This window comes from Phycodurus eques, chromosome 8, assembly GCF_024500275.1.
Source record: "Phycodurus eques isolate BA_2022a chromosome 8, UOR_Pequ_1.1, whole genome shotgun sequence".
NCBI lineage: Eukaryota > Metazoa > Chordata > Actinopteri > Syngnathiformes > Syngnathidae > Phycodurus > Phycodurus eques.
Window position 1 is genome coordinate 25,085,352 of NC_084532.1, and position 20,933 is coordinate 25,106,284.

At 40.5% G+C, this 20,933-nt stretch overlaps 2 protein-coding genes across 5 annotated transcripts in view; both read right to left on the minus strand.

Annotated features, from left to right (window-relative positions):
- LOC133406275 (protein-glutamine gamma-glutamyltransferase K-like) overlaps positions 1 to 1,878 on the minus strand; it is a 31,498-nt gene extending 29,620 nt beyond the window's left edge. The window contains exons 1-2 of one of the 3 annotated variants that reach the window (XM_061683774.1): positions 1,333 to 1,464; positions 1,067 to 1,217 (exon numbers count right to left, since the gene is read on the minus strand). The gene's annotated coding sequence lies outside the window, so the exon portion shown is untranslated. Of the gene's footprint in view, positions 1 to 1,066; positions 1,218 to 1,332; positions 1,465 to 1,647 lie in introns of those variants that run through there. The other 2 variants (XM_061683772.1, XM_061683773.1) reach the window with 2 other exon arrangements.
- Positions 1,879 to 3,254: 1,376 nt separating this feature from the next.
- Positions 3,255 to 20,359, minus strand: rabggta (Rab geranylgeranyltransferase subunit alpha). Of its 2 annotated transcripts, XM_061684432.1 has the most exons (17): positions 20,279 to 20,359; positions 19,923 to 19,972; positions 19,666 to 19,776; positions 17,368 to 17,492; positions 17,110 to 17,297; positions 16,144 to 16,386; positions 15,095 to 15,178; positions 14,224 to 14,306; positions 14,038 to 14,133; positions 11,378 to 11,483; positions 9,907 to 9,958; positions 9,726 to 9,814; positions 9,026 to 9,114; positions 8,818 to 8,934; positions 8,626 to 8,739; positions 8,401 to 8,488; positions 3,255 to 6,204 (listed from the first exon to the last, which is right to left on the minus strand). In XM_061684432.1, the coding sequence occupies exons 2-17, from the start codon at positions 19,923 to 19,925 to the stop codon at positions 6,056 to 6,058; spliced, it is 1,737 nt and encodes a 578-aa protein (XP_061540416.1). In that variant the 5' UTR covers positions 19,926 to 19,972; positions 20,279 to 20,359; the 3' UTR covers positions 3,255 to 6,055. The 2 variants fall into 2 exon arrangements, with proteins under 2 accessions (XP_061540416.1, XP_061540417.1); XM_061684433.1 differs by lacking the exons at positions 19,666 to 19,776; positions 19,923 to 19,972; positions 20,279 to 20,359 and having other exon boundaries at positions 17,110 to 17,323; positions 17,368 to 17,433.
- Between the last annotated feature and the right edge of the window lie 574 nt (positions 20,360 to 20,933).

Sequence of the window (20,933 nt, forward strand, 5' to 3'; positions counted from 1 at the left end):
GCCAGTGTTGCGACTGCACAAAGAAATAAACGCTGTGTTTGTTGTGCGCTCGCAACGGATTTAAATTCAACACGGCTATTCCAACGAATGTATTCAGTCGCCCAAAAGTGGTACACTTTGGGTAACCATAGAACTGGAAATAGACCTTAGAGCGACATAGGAATCACTCTGGCTGCTCAGTCCAATATAACAAATGTAGCTGATAATTACATATGGACGCCAACTTTAACAAGCAGATACTAACATACATTCATTTTTAATGCACTTAGGGTGTAACGGCACGCTATAGAAATGACAGTGCCGTATGTACCTTGGCTGTAAGGTCATGGTAAAGTTCACACTGGGCACAGTCAGGCGAGAAAACGCAAAACGTAAAAGCTTCTCTTTTGTTTTTGATTTGCAAATAAAATAATAAATACGATGCAATTTTAAAAATATATATATGTTTAATCCTCTGTAATAGCACAAATATTTTAGTTTTAGGAAAGTGCAACAATAATTTGCCTTCTTTTTAAGAAACAGTAAGATCAATATTTTGTCTTCTATTTAGGAAAGTGCAACATCAACAGTTTGCCTTTGTTAAAGAAAGTGAACATTTTAAACTTGTCTTCTTTTGAGAAAACAGCAGCATCTTTTGTTTGGCTTTTGTTTTTTGGTTTTTTTAGGAAAATGCAACATCAATAGTTTGCCTTCTTTTTGGGTAAGTGCAACATTAGTAGTTTGTCTTTTCTTTTTCTTTTTTTAAGAAAAGTACCACATGAATAATGTATCTTTTTAGGAAGGTGTAATATCAATAGTTACTCTTCGTTTTAGGAAAATCACACATCAACAGTTTGTCTTGTTTTCAGGAAACTGCAACATCAACGGTTTGCCTTCCTTTTAGTAAAGTCACATCAAAAGGTAGTCTTTTAGGAAATTGCGACACCAGTAGTTTGTCTTCTTTTTAGGGAAGAGCAACGTCAATAGTTGGTCTTTTTAGAAAATTGCAACATCAGTAATTTAATGACTCAGAAAAGTGCAAGAGTGACAATTTCACCAGTGTGAAATATCCTCTAAAAACAATTACCAATGGCATTCCTTATTGCTTTGGCTCCATCTGAAGACCTCAGGAGAGGCAGTTTAAAGATTCCGCTGGAAGTTGCAGGCTAGTTGTTACTGTATTCTCCCCGTGCTGCACAGATGCAGCAGCTCCTCCGCGTGGCGATCAAAACAACAAACTGAGGGAATTATTGTGCAGGTACTTTGCTTAGAACGCAAGTGTGACTGCAAGTCATGAACCAAAAAACAACAGTTCCCACATACTAATCATAAAAGTACTGTAAAGAGACTCACTCAAGTCAGTGACGGAAAGCAGGGGATACAAAAAGGAGGTCGAGCAGAGGAGGAGGAAGAGGAAATAGTCTCTCTTTTCCCAAAGGCTTTATGGTGTTTCTCAAACTAGTTGCATGTTCATACCACTTTCAAGTACTTCTCAGACGCTGAGGGCACACCCCCTATTACTACACACCCACACCCTCACACACATACAAATTCGCATGTTACTTTTCTGGCCGATTTCTTCAAATGTCATCTGGAATGCCAACGTTATACTCTATACTACGAATAAAAGTGGAGTTTGCTACTGGTTATGTTGGCATTTTTACTTACTTCGTCTCCACCTTGTCACAGCATACGTGAAGAAGACATTCCAGGCGTGGCGTTGAAACTTTTGTGATTAAAAGAAAGGACGGAGGAAGAGGAGGTAGTGGTCCATCTATGACACAATCTGATGGAAATGACACACTAGATGACTGGTTCACGTCATCCGCACTGACTGGTTAAGTTGGTTTTCGGAAAAGGAGGGATACACCATTAGGCAATTGTTAGAGGTCGGCCATTCAATGGTTAAAAGGTTTGTGAGCTAAAAGGAGAATTTAAAAACTACTCACCCCTTGAAGAGGTCAGACATTGCACGAAACGAAGAGGGACCATAGGTGGGTGTTTGCAGGACGATAATGTCAGTTGCAGTTTGTAGATTACAAAATAAGTCGCACAATAAGCAAAAATAAAACAAAATTGAAAATTTTTTTTTTTCCCCCAAAAGATTTTGGATGCCGGCACGTGGGTTTTCTCCGGCCACTCCGGTTTCCTCCCAAATCGCAAAAATGCGTAGTCGGTTGACTGAAGACTCTAAATTGCTCATAGGTGTGAATATGAGTGCGAATGGTTGCTTGTTTCTATGTGCCCTGCGATTGGCTGGCGACCGATTCAGGGTGTACCCCGCCTCCCGCCCGACTATAGCTGATATAGGCTCCAGCAGCCCGCAACCCTCGTGATGATGAGCGGTGCAGAAAATGGATGGATGGATCGTAGTTGTTATAAGTTAACCCTGCTCTTGTGTTATGAGTCAAATTGACCTGTTGGAAAATTTTAACTTGAGAAAATATGCTTTTAAAATTTAACATAACAAAACCAAAAATTGGAAAGAAATGTCAGCATATTTCTGTATATTTGTTTTTAATTCTTCATTATATTAAATACAATGACCAGACAGTGGCAAAGGAGCAAAACATTTCTGAAGAATTTGGTCTTTTTTGCAAATATTTCACATTTGTTCCCATTTCATCTATATTTCGTAATAGTCACCCTAAAAATATTTTAGACAGTTAAATATGCAATGAGTCACTTTGACCCTTCTAAAATTCTAAGGTTTTTTTTTTATTTTTTTTGCGGGGGGGGTTATTTGACATGAACTTCTGCTGGTCTCATTCTTTATTTTTGTTTTGGGGAGGTTTCTTTTTGTATTTTCATAGTGTATTAAATATATGACCATGCAGTGAAACCAAGGCCGAAAAGAGAAGCTGGAAATGGCAAATGTACACATTTTGGGGGGCAAGTATGGAACATTCTTTCCCAATAGATTTTCAAATTTTTACAAAAGAAAACTTTTTTTTTTTTTTTTAAATAGTTAAACATGTAGCGAGTCACATTGACACAACTCCATTTTTATTGCTCTAAATAAATAACGAAAATGAGGGTTAAGGTGTGACTCACCGCCGACACATTCCAGTTGCATCATTTTGGCTTTTGATGTTCCTCAGATAACTTTGTGTGTTATGCAGTCCAACAATTCAGGCTCACCATCCCATGATACGAATGAATGCAAAAATGTGGCGCAACTCCAGCAGGTGTGTCAGATGACACTCCTTTTGAAAATGTGAGCGTGTCATTCACTTCTATACATAAATCACACGAGTAGCTTTCACGGTAAGGCAACTGACACCATTTAATGTTTCATTTATAGATCTGTGGCGACTGGGCGCTTCTCCTTGGAAACGCACAACACGTGACAAGTAGGCGACGCTGCGACCATCAGTTATAAGCTTCAGATATTAAAGCAACAATAAGAAATGTTGGAATGGCAGCAATTTTTCCATGTGTTGAGAAACGGGGGACCAGGATATTCTGCTTTTGATGGATTAGCATGAGCAGAGCAAGCATTACAGTTCGGAATAGTAGTAGTAGTAACTGTAATGTTTGGACAAACTTTGTCGTACATTGAGATGATAACACTTATAAATATTGGTTAGAATTGTGAGTAAAGGAGTTAATAATGAGACAAAATGTTTGAGATTTTTTTTCCTCCACGTTTCTGACACTTTTGAATAACAGGTTAACTTGACCGATTGTAAAGTTGTTGGCTTTTTTTCTTTTTAAGTAGTAAGTCTAGTGTCTTAAATGCTATCAACTTTTCATACTAATTGATATTGTGAATAATGGAGTTAATGTTGTTAGAAAATGTTGTTTCGGATTTTTTTTCCATTTCTGACTCAGGGTCAACCCTCCTCTTATGACCCATTGTAAAGATTTTTCTCAATAACTTCAGTGGTTTATTAATGTAATTACCTCAACAAACCCATTGCAATGGTGAAAAATGGAGGTAATAATGAGATGTATTTTACCAAGGTTCGGTCTTGATACAACTATTAAAAATATGTATTACATATTTTGAACATTTGTGCAATCACAATAACGTGCTATAAAAAACGGATGGATGGTTGTTTTTGGGACTTTTTTCCTACCTTTTTTTTAAATATATATGTTGGATTTGGCGGCACAGTGGCCGACTGGGTAAAGCGTCAGCCTCACAGTTCTGAGGTGCGGGGTTCAATCCCCGGCCCCACCTGTGTGGATTTTGCATGTTCTCCCTGTGCCTGCGTGGGTTTCCTCCCACATCCCAAAAACATGCATGCATTGGACTCTAAATTGCCCGTAGGCATGACTGTGAGTGCGAATGGTTGTTTGTTTCTATGTGCCCTGCGATTGGCTGGCAACCAGTTCAGGGTGTACCCCGCCTCCTGCCCGATGACAGTTAGGATAGGCTCCAGCACGCCCGCGACCCCAGTGAGGAGAAGCGGCTCAGAAAATGGATGGATGGATGTTGTATTTGCTGTTAAATTTGTATGGCTCGGCTTCTTTTTGTTCCCCACATTTACTACTGTCAATGTGTGGCTTAAAAGTAAAAAGAGCAGAAACAACACAGTAACTAGCCCGTTGTCTGCATTTGTAAGCAGTAAAAACAAAAACAAAAAAAAATAATAAGAATTGTTGTAAGCAGACTTTAATGTGCAACTTACGTACATTAATCTCCCGCATATTTGCGGTTCACGATCCACGAATTTAGAACCTGTCCTCAGCTTTTCACTGAAAAACTCAGCCCTAGTCTAAATACAGAAGGAAAGTACTATCGTCAGTTGGTCAAAGGAAGTATGGTGTAGTGAAACATCCCGACTGAGACAAGCTTTGTATATCAAGGGAGAAACTAAGTTTCGCCTGGGTTGTCACTGAGAGTCCTAACTGCACGTGCATGTACTTAGGTTGGATTTTTTATTTTATTTTTTTAAACTGAATCTTTTAACTACTTATTTTGAAGGGTAATGTAATAAGTTGAGTTTGAAATGATTAATGTGTTTTGGGTAACGGTTTGTGGTATACTTACCACAACCCATCATCTATTAATATAATTGTATATTAATATACAATATATATATATATATATATATATACAATATATATATATATATATTATATTGTATAGAAATATATTGGGAGGGGTATCAGTTACTCAAATTTCTTTCATGATTCGCGGTAGGGATCGGTCCTTATTAGTGCAAACAGACTTGATGTGTAACTTCAGTACAAAACTCTAGATGAGTGATTCTTAGTGTGGTATGTAGACGCCACCGAGTGGTACACGAAAGAAATCCGTACCAAAGTAGTTGTATTTAACTTTTTAATTCAATACATTTGAATATAATCTTTAAGAACGGACTTAAAAATATTAAAATCGTCGTGTTGTTGTTGTTTTTACAATTTGGATTTGAATTCATATCCAATATATTTTATTTGAATTATCTAGTTACAGTTTTTCAATTTTCCTTGTTAATGTTCAAACAGTGCAGTATGTTACAGTGGCATACAAAAACACCAATAATAATAATAATAATAATACACTTTTTAGGAATATACCCCACGTCTCGTTAGGACGAACACTTCCACCTAAGATGCTTCTGTATTTTAATGTTGTTCATGATGATGGTGGTACTTGGAGTGCCTTTCCAGTTCCTCATTGTTGCTTTCGGTGTCTTTAAAGCTTATAAAATGTAGATCATGCGGATCCATCCCCCCCCACACACACACACACAAGCACACACACACACACACACACAGTCAATTTGTTCCGTCATTGGAGATGTTGCGGCATGCATTTAGGGGTATTAATAGACCTTCATTTGTACACATATTTTGACAAACATCGGTTATGACTCATGCACACACAGATACACGCGCGCGCACACACACAGCACAAACTTTTCATTAAAGATGTTTTAATATGCACCTTCAAAGGCTTTCAGATGAGTGGGGGCTATTTTGATTGAATTTCCCCCAAACAAGTGGAAGTGGCAGCACACCTTGGGGAAAAAAATAAAATAAATCACCCACTCACTCCTTCACAAACAGGCCGGCGGCAGCGGCGTCATCCTTGAGTGACGCCCCGACTCCCGCTGTCGGCACATCAGAGCAGGAGACACGCCACGGAAGGCAGGAGCTCGGCAAGATGCGACTCGACGTCGGGGCTCTGAGCGACGGGGTTGCCGCGGAGATCGAGGCGCCGCAGCTTGGGGCAGGAGGCGAGCGGCCGGAGCGCCGCCAGAGTGGAGATGTCTGAGCGTGTCGGGTTAGGGAAGAAGCCTTTTATGGGGGTGTTGTTTAGGAGAGACGTGGTGATGAATACGCCTCATCATCTGTAGGCCCAACACAGCCCAATCACACACTAAATCAAAACCTGGACACCAAATAGAGACACAGTGAATAGATGGAAAAACACCACCCGATTTTGTTCAAGTTCACAGGCTGAAGTCTATTCCAGCTGATTTTGGGGCGAGAAGCAGGGTACTACATGGACTGGCACATATAGACAAACAAGCATTCATACTCACATTTACACCAAAGGCTAATTTAGAGTCTTCAATTAAACTAACATGCATGTTAGTGGTCAGAGCTGAGATACAGACCCAGAACCTCAGACTTGCTATAAACACTCAAGCCCACCATGCCAGTCGCTGCTTTTTCCTATGTAAAAATAAATGTAATTAATTTAAAACTAAAATTCAGAGCACATTAACTGGCAATTTCAGGCAAATGTAAGACCTCTCATTCATTCAAAATGATTGTTAAGAGTGGGTGATGAAGGACCTCTTGCTCAATGTCATCTGGGATCAGTAAGTACAAGCCCTTTTAAAAAACGGATAAATGGATGGAGTGGGGCTCAAGATTTTATGACAATATTTTAACAAATGCAAAATTCAATATATTGTTATACCCCCACCGTAGGCTTTCACAAATTCATTAAACAGATTGCATGGACAAAAATAGCAGTTTCGTATACTGCACATAATGAAAATCTTTGAATGGCAGATTTAAGGATTAAGTCTCTCTTTTTTTTTTTTAAAGGTCAATTAATGACTTAATTTTGAAAAATCCAACTTAAGCCTTTCAAAGAATAATTTCTTCCAAATGTAACTTGGACAATCAGTGTGCAAACTAAATCTTGACTTGGCATAATAACATTTTCTTTAAATTACAACAGCTCTGGAATTGTTTGAGATTCTGAGTGAATCGCTTGTGCTCAGCTCCTTTCGGGTTACCACCCACATTTTCAATTGTGATCGAGCACAGCCGCTACTGAATGAGTTTTGGAAGCGTCGCATTAGGGATTCCTAAAATATATATTTTTTTTTTTGCAGGATACCTGCGCATATACAAATTGGTACCTTTGCGGCATGTTGAGGTCCTCAAAAGGGAATAGAATAATAAACCAGTGAAGCCAAAGTTATGTATGCAGAAAGATCATTCTTGCCATTAAAAAGACCCAAAGCATTTATTCGGAACAGGACTGATGAAGGAAGACTTTCTTTACTGGCAACAATCTCTATTTAAATGGAGAGACGTTTGAAGTCCAAAAGAAAATTCTGACTTTTATAGGAAAGTAACACTCTTGTCCAGAGGGATCGGCGCATGGAATTAATCTACAAGCAAAAATGTTTTTAATTTGATCTAAAATGAGATCAAACTATGAAACAAATAAATCAGAAATTCTAATTAAAAACTAAATATTGAACTTAAATATGTTGAACGGTCTGTTTAAAAGATTTGAGCATTGAAATAAAAAAAAGTTCGAAACGACACTAATCAGCAGCCTTTTAATTAAGTAGGAAATTGCAAAAGCTAATATGCGCTCTCTGTGAAAACAATGCTATCTATCGATCTGTTTTTTTTGTTTGTTTTTTTTTAATATCTGACTGCTCATTCTATTGCAAATACGGCACGCTTTTTGGCTCATAAATCAAATATTAGTGCCTCACTGGCCACAAACCTCACTGTCCCTGCTGCAAAGAATTGTTTTTTGTTTTTAACATGGACTCCCTTTGCACACAGTCACATGCTTGCGCTTGTTTTGCAGTGATGAGCCAGGCAGGCTCAGACATTTCCGGAGTCAACGCCAACCGTGCGGAGAGATTAAATAACATTCGGCCCCGTAATGCTGTTGACGTCCCGAGAGCTTAATGATAACATGTAAACATAACACCGCACGACAAAAAAGGGTTCCTTTTCGCTTTCAAGGGTTATTTATTTGGACATGTTCTCGAAATTACTCAAAATTATCCATAGGTGTAAATATTGGTGAATGTTTTTTGACAATATGTGCCCTGGGGATTACATACGACTAGTCCCTACCTCTTAGCTGGAATAGGCTCCAGTAACTAATAAGGACAATCCTTTTTAGAAAATGGATAGCTGGAGCACCACAACTGCCCTCAAGTGGCAAATAAAAGTTAGCTATCGCAGTACGAAGGATACAGTTGTTCTTCAAGAGGACCTCTTCCAGCTTGGGTAGGCAGTAGACACCTTCCAAATTTTCTATGGAGTTGTTATCAGCCTCCAACACCTACAGTATAAGTATCGGGGGCATGAAGTGGAATGGGACATATTGCAAAGCACACAAAGGAACAATTACGAGCAAATGGAACGAGCAGAGTGCCGACAGGAAAAATATAGTGGTTGTGTCTTTTTTTTTTTTTTTACCTCCAAGCACTGCAACATGGACAAGTGAGCGGAGATGCGCCGCAGCTGGTTAGAGGACAGATTGATGTGAGTGATGAGGAGCAGCTGGTCCAAATGGCACAAGGTGGTCAGGTTCTGTTGGCGGGGAAACAAGCCAGAAATGACACCACGAACGTCCCCAGGTGACAGAGGAGCGGGAAAGCATTTTTAAACCTTATTGGCGACGCTGAAGACGCGCACTTCAGCGTACTCCATTTTCAAAATGGTGTTTTCGATCATAAACTTGCTGCACAGGTCGCTGTAATAGGATGAGCGCATGGAGTCCACTACCTGAGGGAGAGGAGGTAATGAGTGTGTTGCATGTGAAAACATCTACAATTAATGGAATGGACGCCAAATTTCTCTTGGCACCGCTGCTCACTTTGAGAGTTTGGAAATGAGCGAGGGTCTCCTTCTCGTAGCCTAGGGGGTCTAGCGCCCTCATCAGTAGGATGATGGTCAGCAAGCACCCTGCAGAGAAAAGCAGAGCATAACGAGGGGAAACCACCTTATCCGCTGCGATAAAGATCTAAGACCAAATGGCCAAAATTCACCAGTAATAGATCGCCCCCTAAAAATGTTGGCTGTATATGGCAAATTCACAAATGGTGATTCGGCAAAGGCTTTACTACACACCCCATAAAATTCACAATATTCTGTAGTTTAATAACATAGTAAATTTTAAAGAAATGTCATTTAGCAGAAGGGTAATTTTAAGTTTTATGTAAAAGGATCAATAATCTGATTATGCTTGATGAAAAACACATTCTGCTTTTGGAATCTAACCCAATCATTTGTATTTTTGTCAACACATTTTCGACAACTGTACGCTTCCAGGTTGGAAGGAAGAATTTGGGAAACATTTCTTTCAATGTCACAATTATCCATGTGTCGGAATACATTTATCCATACAGGGAGACTTCTGATTGAAAACTGCACCTTTGCTGCAAGGTCCTTCCAACAACTTATTATTTCTTAATCTCTCTGAACAGCATTGAGGGCGAGACAGTACCGAGCAGCAAATAAGACTTCTGAGCTCCGTCCAAATAAAAAAATAAGAAACGGAATGAAAGAGCCCTTACACTTATTGTGCGGCTCCAGTTCTAGCAGCTGGTTACATGATTGCAGCTCAGACTGCAGCACGGAGCTCTTCTCAACAGAGAGCTCACTCCTGTGGGGGAAAAAAAGACACACTTTTATATTCTAATAAGAATTTGCCAGGTGTGGAAAGAGGCACACTTTCATCATCTACTAAATCATTACCTGAAGAGTTCCTGATCAGTGGCAGAATCGCGACACCAACTCTCACTTCGTCCTGAGGGAGGCACTTTGTTTTAAAAGTCGCACAACAATACCAGTCTTTTAAAATATAACTAAGCTCGTTTAGGGGGTCCTCGGTTTAGAGTTCCGTATCCCAAATTTTTACGCAAGTCAGAATGCATTATAATTCATCACTAATCAATTTATTACAGTAAGTATTTGAATGCAAAAGATGAGAACATGAGAAGCAACCATATATATTTAGACCGCCCAGCAAACTAGTTCATTGCGCGCAGTTCGTGATCTTGGAAATGTTGTATGCCGGCACCAACGCGAAGCGGTTTCGTCACACTGCTAATTTCAAAACATTTTTGTGCTGTGGATAATTACTGAAAGTGAATTAATTTGTCACATCACCAAACTTTTATTAAACATGACAGGCAATGTTCTACCTAATATTTAAACATTCTTAGACAGTCGCAACGCACCATAGTCCATAAGTGACATGCTAATGCAGTCGTAAAGTCAGAATTACCTTAAATATTAAAAAACTTCTTGGCTAACAAATACACCAATCCCCTCTATCGCAGTTAATTTTTTTCCCCCCAGCCATTCACTGAAAAATGCACCTATTCGTGTATTGTCGGGCTCTTTCAGTAACACCCAAGACGCCACAAAACGGCGCTCAAGCCTAATCAAATAGGGAAGTAGTAATTAGTGTCAAGGAAGTACGTTGACGCGATACCGCTCGACCTAGAGGCGAACATCTATGTATGTCGCGGAGGAGCTAAGTTTAACCTGGGTAGTTAGCAGAAGAATTGTGCTGAAACATCGGAACATTTATATAAAAAAACAAAACAATACTTACAATAATGATTCAACTGAAACTGTATTGGACATTAAATGTTTTACGTAAATAAAAGTTGGAAAACAAACAAACAAACAAACAGTTCTAAAAAAACTTTATGCAAATGTATTGCAATCAAAAGTTAAATATAACTGAACGGTACTGTACTGGATTGAAAAAAGTTGAAGCCACTGTAAAATTATGTGAAGTTTGAACATTTAATGAATGATTCTTTCAGGTACCACAAGAGGGAGCCCGCACACCACTCGTGGTACTCGTGCCACTCTGAGAACCACAGATATAGGCAATTCGAAACAGTTTTTGAGTGTGTCAATTACTTGCGATTTTTCCCTATTCGAGGCAGGGCTATATCCCATTGCAGTATAAAACAACCTAATGGGGGAAAAGAACAAAGCACTTTTTCTTAAGTCAGAGTCAAGGTGAGAGTACAGTTCCTGACAATGATGGCCCTTTTCAGCTTACCGTGCTCTTCTTCTGGCTCACAACTGCACCAACTGTATGGAAAAGAGTATTTCCTTCGGCTAATTAAGTGACACTCACTCTCTGCGCTCGTCCATTTTAATCATTTAGCCACAAAGCGACGGACGATTACAATCAGCGCTTCACCTGTGTACAGTGCGCAGTCCCGACGAGCGTGTTTTTCGGACCAGTGCACTGTCACATTCTGCTCATTAGCGATGTCACTGATGGATCCGGGAGGAAGATGGCATATCTGAGTCGTGGTCAAGAATATTTAACAGGGAAAAAAAAAAAAAAAAAAAAAAAAAGTACATGGAATTAAATGGTATTTTAAAAAGTGAAAAGGATAACTCTGTAACCAAACACAATTGATCATGGCAGCGCAAAGGCAACCCGGTTCCACGGCGTGGATCTGCATACTAAAGCAGGTGGTGAAGAGTAGCAGCGCTTGCGACTAGCTTTAAGGGATTTTCTTTTTAATCTGAAAGCACACTAACTGTTGATAAATCAAGCATTCTCAATCACACTGCTCCTCCGAGGACACTAGGTTTTTTCCACTGACTATTTGCTTTTTAGCAGGCTTAAGAGGCTACTTTTCGCAGAATAGATGGGAAGACAATGGGTTAGGGAAGATGCCGTTCTTTCTCAATGACCTGCCGCTCCCACGAGGGCCTTCCTGAAAGAACATTCTGGCCCGTGGGTGGTGCTTTTATTTTGACGTGCACGTGTGTAGGCGAAACAAGCGAACACCAACTGAGCGACTTTATCGCTATATTTAGTGAATTTTCTAACTCCTTTTGCCAAGTTTCTTTCACAGATGACTCTTCAGAATAGGCCAATGTTTTGGTCTTAGCCATTCTTGATTTTTTTTATTAATTGTGCATTTGTGTCTTTATCCTGTTGGAAGACCCATGACCTGTAACTGCAACCAAGCTTTCTGACACTGGGCAGCACCTTTTGCTCCAGAATGCCTTGATAGTCTGGCAATTTCTTTACGCTGAGCACAGGGTTGACATACCCTGCCGGAGTTCACAAAGCATCCCCAGAACATAACTGAGCCTGCTGTTTCTTTCACAGTAGTGTTCTTTTCTTTGTACACACGACATCGGCAAAATTGTTGATACCCATATGTTAAAGAAAGAAAAACCCACAATCGTCACAACAACATTTTCCCACAATCATGTCGACTCGTCAATATGCATTTTGGAGAATTCAAGTCTCACCAGTTTCAACTTATTTCAGTGATGATTGTGGGTTTTTCATTCTCTAACATATGGGTATCAACAATTTTCACTGTGCTCTTTGTAGAAAGAACTCTTTTTACTAATGTTTATGTTTTAGCGGGTGTATTTTTTTCCAAATCAAATCATCTATTTATTACAAATGATACTTAAGAGGTTTTGGTTCGTACTGTAGCTTGTGAAATATTTAAGGTTTCATTTTACGGGGCGGGGGTTACATTTTTGTACTATTCAAGGCAGCAGAGCTCAGTTCCTATCCCTCACCAATGTGTTTTTTACTGGATCCTTAAATGTAACACTCAAAAAAACTGTTCTACCAATGAGCAACTGGCCATGATTTATGTCAACCCTATAGTAGGCTAGGCACATTTGGAACAGTGGCTATTCAGGTAGTAATTCAACATCCAACTAAGACACCAATCAGGTTAAACGGCATAGAGAAAGGATGAAAGTAAAATTGGCCACGCATTTTCCAGGCCATGTCTAGTGCCGCGAGCAAGTCGGGAGACTTAATTGAATTGCACTTTACAAAAGCAGCTCACTCCCAAAAGGCATCAGTTCTCTGTCCTTCTAAGTGAACACGGTGGCAGTCTGTGTCAACATTTCCTGAAAAGTTAAACCAAAGAGAGGGGGAAAACAAAAGAAAAGCCTGCAGTGGGAAGTCCTGTTGTGATGGTGTTAAAAGGAAAAATCTCAGTACACCGCACAGACAATCTTTCAGCATTAATTAATTTAGGGCTTACTCATTAGCAGATTAAACAGGGTGCTGTGGGAATTGAAACTGTAAGGCAGCAAAGTTTGCTGCAGTATCCATTCGCTGATTAGGGTCGACGGTGAGCTCGAGCCTGTCGCAGCTGACTTTGGGTGAGCGGGCGGGTCCATCCTGGACTGGTCCTTAGCCAATCACAGGGCACATAAAGACAAACAAGCATTCAAACTTACATTCACAACTATGGACAATTTGGAGTTGTCAATTGTCAGTTGCCAAGTAGTTTTAGAATGTAGGAGGAAGCTGGTGTATCCGGAGAAAACCCACACAAGCACGGGGAGACGATGATTATATCACCCAAAGTCAGCTGGGATAGGCTTCAACTCCCTGAGCTGTCAGACCAAGTTTGTTTTGGCTTTTGAGGCACATTTTGGTCCAACTTTTCCAATGTTGTCAATTCACGGTTCAAATGTAGTCTGTAAATCTAGAAATATATACAACCATTGTGGGCAGCATTGCAGTTATCACCCCTGATTCCCAGTCAGGAGATCCAGATCCAAATCCCTATGTGGAGTTCTCTTTGTGCCCGCGTGGGTTTTCTCTGAATTCCTTCCACATACCATAAGCATACATGTTAGGTTCATTTAACGGTAAATGGTCCATAGGTGTGAATGTGAGTGTGAATGGGGGGGATGGAATGACTGGATAGACAGATGGAATAGACTCCAGCTCACCCGCAAACCTAATGAGGACAAGCACTGTTGAAATTAGATGGACAGATTTTGATTGCCTGGTAATTTTGCAAAACATTGTTTTCTTTTACAGACATCCAATCCAGTTTGGGCACAAAAGGATACCCAGACTGGACTGTGTTTAAATCGTGGGTGGACACTCCTCCACTCCACTTGCTGCGGCTGGCCGTCGAGAACCAGCAGAAGGCCACCGGACTGTGCCTGAATGAGAGCAGGCAGAGAATTATTATTACTTTATTAACAAGAAAATGAAATAAATATCAACAATATAAGCAGGCACTCGTAACCCACATTGACTGGCCTTGAAAAGCCGACAGCTACCCTCTCGTCTTCCCGGCTGATGAAAACACAACTTATCATCTCTTCACGTTCGGCTGTCACACAAAAACAAAAGATGCATTTAGGTTTTGGCCATCAGTGCAGTTTTAAACAAACACACACACACTTAAACACATTCATGCACTTAAACAATCTCACATACTGAAACATACATATGCAGTTAAACACATACTTCAGCACATTCACACACTTGAACATCTTTTAAACACACTCACACACTTGAACATACAAACGCACGCATGCACTTAAAAACACAGACGCACACATACTCAGAAACTTAAACACACACAAGAACACACTTAGGTCCGCCGCACACCTAGCAGAGGCAGCTAAATGTGCCTGAAGTGGACCGTCCAGGAAGAAAAACTTACACACACACCAAGTGATTGAACATTGCAGTACATCTACCGACGTACTGCAATGTTGAAACTGACTACTGTCTCCACATACCGTCTGTGTAATTTTAATTGAACTGAAAAAATTTGCCACAATTTTCAAAGAAGAAGCGGATGGCCACAAACAAGAGAAAAGGGGAATGAAGAGAGAGAGTGAATATTTTATGAGGCTGTTGGCAATGATCGATCGCCCCATTCACTGACTGCACCTGTGCATTTTATTGTAACAGAGATTCTCCACGCTTTGCTTTCCAGCCACAGGTGAATATGAAATTATACAGCTAAGTATTATTGGAGATATAAACTGTTTTACTATATTGATACTGGCTCGGCCTCGTTTACACTTGAAACACAAGCTTATTTCTTTTGGGTGAAAGCACATGTGCATAAACACACTCCACACCACACTCTCGCACACTTAAACAAACCTCTGCCAAGCAGCCACCGATAGTAGAACCAAGCACTTTGATCGTTGGGGTCGGTGAAGAAAGCGTTCTGCACGAGCTCATATTCTGGAGCGAAAAAGATATGTCAATGTGATCAGGTTCCTGTGAAAAAATGTATTTCATTTCTGCCCCATTCATTTAGTCGGTGCAGGGCAGCAACCTCCCTCAGCCAACCTACTAGCACTGAGCTACAGCGAATCCTCAGTTTAAATTTGAGGACGATCATGTCAAAGCCAAAGGTTAAGCAGAGCTGCAGTGTTGGAAGCACAGATGAGCCTTAGCTAACGGCGTTATCGACTTTAGCAAGGTGAGCAGTGACTCATGTACATTAGACAGGACCGACCCCTCAAAACCGGCTGATATTTTGCAACACTGGGGGGGGGGGGGGGGGTTGATGGGGACTACCAATAATAATAATATATTGTTTTTATATAATGGAGAGCTTTTCTAGAGATGAAAAGATGCAAACAAACCATTTACATCTAAAATAGTAATAAAATGTCTCACCATAACGCTGTGGTAAATAAAGTAATTCATTTTTACATGCAAAAATGTTTTCCTTCACATTCTGCTCTGTGTCAAGATTCGATTTGTGGACATTAATAACCCTCAAGTAACTGTTTTAAAAATGGTCAGCTTATTACAGATTGGTCTTGCTTAGGTTCTGAATGTGGTTGCTGGTTTAAACTATTAATACAGTCAATAATGTACATGGGGGGTGGCGATCAATTAGCCTTTTTTTCTAATCGCCCTGTTTCGGTGGTGCGAATAGCAGGGAATTAGTGTAGTGTATTACGGTCTCCGTCACTTTCTTGACACGCACCATTTCTTCCGTTTGGAATACTGTAAACCCACTCTAAAGTACAGTGCTTACTCATGTAGAAGTATGCAGGTGGGAAAATATTAGTCAGCAAAACTCTGGGTCTGCTGGAGTGCAAAACCTGGAGCAGCGTGATGCGTTTCTTTGAATTTTAGACTCACTCTGCCCCCTGTTGGCGGGTGCTGTGTAATACCGTCTGCGGCGGGTTTACCTTTGAGCAGCTGCTCTTCACAGACGCGATGCGAGTGAGTCTGCGGCGAGGGCGGTGAGGAGCCCGACGGGGGCGCGGCTTCGGGAGACTGCGGGTGGAGCAGCGGCAACAGGGTACTGCGGTAATGCCAGCTGGAGTAGTTGGAAAAGTTGGAGCCGATGAGTCGGTCCGTGAACTCCAACTCATTTCCCACGGGAACGACAGATTTCTTCACGACAATCCGGCGGTAATCCCAGCAGTGAACTGGCGGAGAAAATGCAACATCGACAAATGGTTCCAGCTAAGCGCAGGATTTTTCACCATAAATTGGAGGGAGCCGTGTTCACCTATTTTCCAGGTGCCTGTCTCTAAAACTTCTGAAATCATGAAAACGCCAACAAGGCCTTCTATGCTGGTCTAAACACTGCTGTGTAAGCGTTGACCTACATTTACAACCTAAATTAAATTTCCTGTTCCATGGAATTATATTAATTTATTACCAACAGTCTACTGTCTTCATTTTTTTTCTTGGAAACTATTCTCTGTTATTCATTGGAAAAACGAATTTAGTCGCTGCTTTTGTGTTCTGGCCAAAGCAAAAAAAAAAAAAAAAAAAAAGTATTGCTTTGCAATATCATGTGGCATTTTGGTACCAAGGAACTATGTTGAAGTGAGCTGAGAAACTTCATTCAGACAAAAGTGTTTTGCCATCTTGTGGCATCTATTGACAATAATAAACCTTTGGGGGCGGGGGGGGTGCCTCAATTAATTGCGGATTTTCGCGATTCGCAGCAGGGCTCGGTCCCTACCCCCGCGAATCGCAGGGTATAACTGCAGAAAAACACAAATAATGTTTGTTTGAGCCATTGGGGGACGTGACATACGGACCTGTGCAAATGATCCAAATTGTACCGCCCCTGCCTCCGTTTGAGCCAGGAAAAACCCTGTAAGCTTGATAGGATCTTTTCTTTAAATGGCATCACTCACAGTTGCGGTCATCCAGGCTGAGGCAGCGGTCGCACAGGCTCAACTCTCGAACCCAGTCCATTTGAGGCGCCCGTTCCGAGACCCAGCTTCGGTGGTGCCAGCTGCCGTATGACTTTGGGTTGACTTTCAGGCAAGACTCCAGAAAAGACAGCTCGGCCTGATACATCTTTTGCACTTCGCTCTCGTCTCTGCAAACAGAAGTCGACCGCACATGCTAAATATATACCATATAGAATATAAAATGGTGGGCAAACTCACTTGACAGTCTCCTGGTGCATGAGGATCTCTCTTCTGTAATTCCAAAGGGTTGCAAAGTCAGGGTTTGATGATAGCAGCTGCTGGGTCAAGTGGAGAGCCTCTGCGTCACGAACGCCCTCCTTCCTCTGTCATAACAACATTATAGCTTTCCACTTTATTACATTCCAGCCGCACAAGCAATAGGTGAAAACCTGAGAGACAAGTTTTTTTTATATACTTAACACTCCAACAGGATTTAAACACAATACAATTTATCAACACAAACACTGTAAACATTTGAACACACACACACAAAATGCAAAAGAGAGAGAATAAGTGATTTGTGCTCAAATTACCTGTAGATCAGTGATTTTCCCTAAGTGTGGTATGAGTAAGTACTAGTAGTGGTACACGGGCTCTCTCTGGTGGTTTGCGAAAGTATCACAGGATTAAACAGTTCAAACTGTGCATAAATTTACAGTGATAAAAACATTTTTTAAATCCATTACAGTACATTTGTTAAGCACAGTTGGGTTGTATTGAACTTGGAATTACAATACAGTTGAATTTAATCTTTGAGAACTGTTTGCTTTCAAACAGTTACATAGGTACAATTTCTACTGGTGGTGGTACTTGGGAGAGCTTCATATTTATTAAGGCGGTACTAGGTGTAAAACGTTTCAGAACCACTGCTCAAGATGGGAGTAATGACTAAGGTATATAATTCTATGGTGAGAGGGAATATGAATAAAGTACGGTCAATAAAACTACCACGTAACTACAACCCCAATTCCAATGAAGTTGGGACGTTGTGTTAAACATAAATAACAACAGAATACAATGATTTGCAAATCATGTTCAACCTATATTTAATTGAATACACTACAAAGACAAGATACTTAATGTTCAAACTGATCAACTCGATTGTTTTAGCAAATAATCATTAACTTAGAACTTTATGGCTGCAACACGTTCCAAAAAAGCTGGGACAGGTGGCAAAAAAGACTGAAAAAGTTGAGGAATGCTCATCAAACCTGTTTGGAACATCCCACAGGTGAACAGGCTAATTGGGAACAGGTGGGTGGAAAAGGAGCTTCCCTGAATTGCTCAGTCATTCACAAACAAAGATGGGGAGAGGTTCCCTTCTTTGTGAACAAGTGCATGAGAAAATAGTCCAACAGTTTAAGGACAATGCTCCTCAATGTACAATTGCAAGCAATTTAGGGAGTTCATCATTCATGGTCCATATCATCATCAAAAGTTTCAGGGAATCTGGAGAAATCACTGCATGTAAGCGGCAAGGCCGAAAACCAACATTGAATGCCCGTGACCTTCGATCCCTCCCCACTGCATCAAAAACTGACATCAATGTGTAAAGGATATCACCACATGGGCTCAGGAACACTTCAGAAAACCAATGTCAGTAAATACAGTTCGGGCGCTAAATCCGTAAGTGCAACTTGAAACTCTACTACGCAAAGAAAAAAGCCATTTACCAACAACACCCAGAAACGCCTCCAGCTTCTCTGGGCCCGAGCTCATCTAAGATGGACTGATGCAAAGTGGAAAAGTGTTCTGTGGTCCGACGAGTCTACATTTCAAATTGTTTTTGGAAATTGTGGACGTCGTGTCCTCCGGGCCAAAGAGGAAAAGAACCATCCGGACTGTTATGGACGCAAAGTTCAAAAGCCAGCATCTGTGATGGTATGGGGCTGCGTTAGTGCCAATGGCATGGGTAACTTACACATCTGTGAAGGCACCATTAATACTGAAAAGTACATACAGGTTTTGGAGAAACATATGCTGCCATAAAAGCAACGTCTTTTTAATGGACGCCCCTGCTTATTTCAGCAAGACAATGCCAAACCACATTCTGCACGTGTTACAACAGCGTGGCTTTTTAGTCAAAGAGTGCAGGTACAAGAGTGGCCTGCCTGCAGTCCAGACAAGTACATACATGAGACACACAAAAAAAGTGCGATTCAGTGTGGCCACTGTAGATGAACTGCGATATCTCGGCGCCCTTTGCACAATGGTCATTGCACCGGACTATTGCAATATTAGTCATTCGAACTGCTCTAAGTGCTAGAGGACTCTGCATCTTTTTGTTGTTGTTTTTGTCAATGTCTTTATGTCTCCAAAGTGTTCTGTAAATTGACTGTCTGTTGTACTAGAGCGGCTCCAACTACCGGAGACAAATTCCTTGTGTGTTTTGGACATACTTGGCAAATAAAGATGATTCTGATTCTGATTCTGATATGATGAGGGACGCTAATTTTCTAAACGATTCAGGTGACTAGTCGACTTTATCTAAAGCACCTTGGAAAAACAGGCATCTCGTGCCGCCGTGTAGATCTTAAGTTTTTTCTCCCGTTCCTTTCTTTTCTCCTCCTCTTGCTGGGCAGTTGACTTAATCTTCACTCGACCGTGCTGTGAACAATCAAAAAGATAGGGAAGGTGGTCATGCTCAGTAATTTACAGTGAATAATATTAATGTTTCCAAACGTCATATGCAAATATGATACGGTGACTTAAGTTGAGACTTTTAGACATTGACAAACTGATGAATCACTCACCATCCTTTATCGTTTAGGAAGGAGACTTTCCCCAATATCTGTATGTCACGCTATATAAGGAGAGTTATTTATGGTTAGGCCTGTTTAATGTATGGGACAGACACACAAAAAATAAAGTTGTAAATAATAACTAGAAGTCGAGTTGACAGTCTGTGTGATGTGACACTTGACAAAACGAATGGAAAAGTGAGTTAGCTTCCTAATTCGCTCCATTCCCAATAAACACCAGGCAGCTCATTCTGAAAAAAACAACAGCCGCACTTCGACTGCAAATAGAACGCTGTTTGCATGGATTACGAATAAAAATTAAGAGACGCTGTATTAGTTACCCAGACAAACACCCGCATTTCCCTTACCTTGTCGTTCTGTGAATATTTTAAATTGATATTTGGTCGATCATGAGAAGTCATCGGAGTTTATTGGTTTACTTCCGGCTCATAAAAATGACGTCACGACACGAGAAAGGCAATATTTTGCTGTCCTCTAGTGGAGGTAAACGATCGAGTTGCCATAAATTCATTCAGTCAACCTGGGGATAAAATACAATCCTTTATTATTATCCACGGAATCTTAATTCATTATCTTGGGCATGTAGGACAAATTGCATGAATCCCACATTATGGTTTTAGTTGGAGTTTTTTTCACTTTCAACAAATCTACAAATTCATGTTCACACTCAAGGCAAAAAGCGTGTGTACCTGTTTATATACAGTATTAAAAATGAGCTCTGAAAAAGCCATTATACAGTGTTCTAATTAAATAAATATTTAAATAATTGGATACGCACATATTTAGAAATTCTGAACAATGTGGGGCATGGAACTTTTCGTAAAAATGTAAAAAGAGAAACAAAAAATTGCGAATGTATTGTGGCAAGCGGTCCTATCTAACTGTAGGGCTGTGTGTTCTTACAAGAATGAGGAAGCGGTTTGTCGTCAGACAATTTTAATTTTTTTTATTGAGCTTCAGGTCACAAATCAGAAAACGTGCATTGCTGTTGTAGCTTAACCA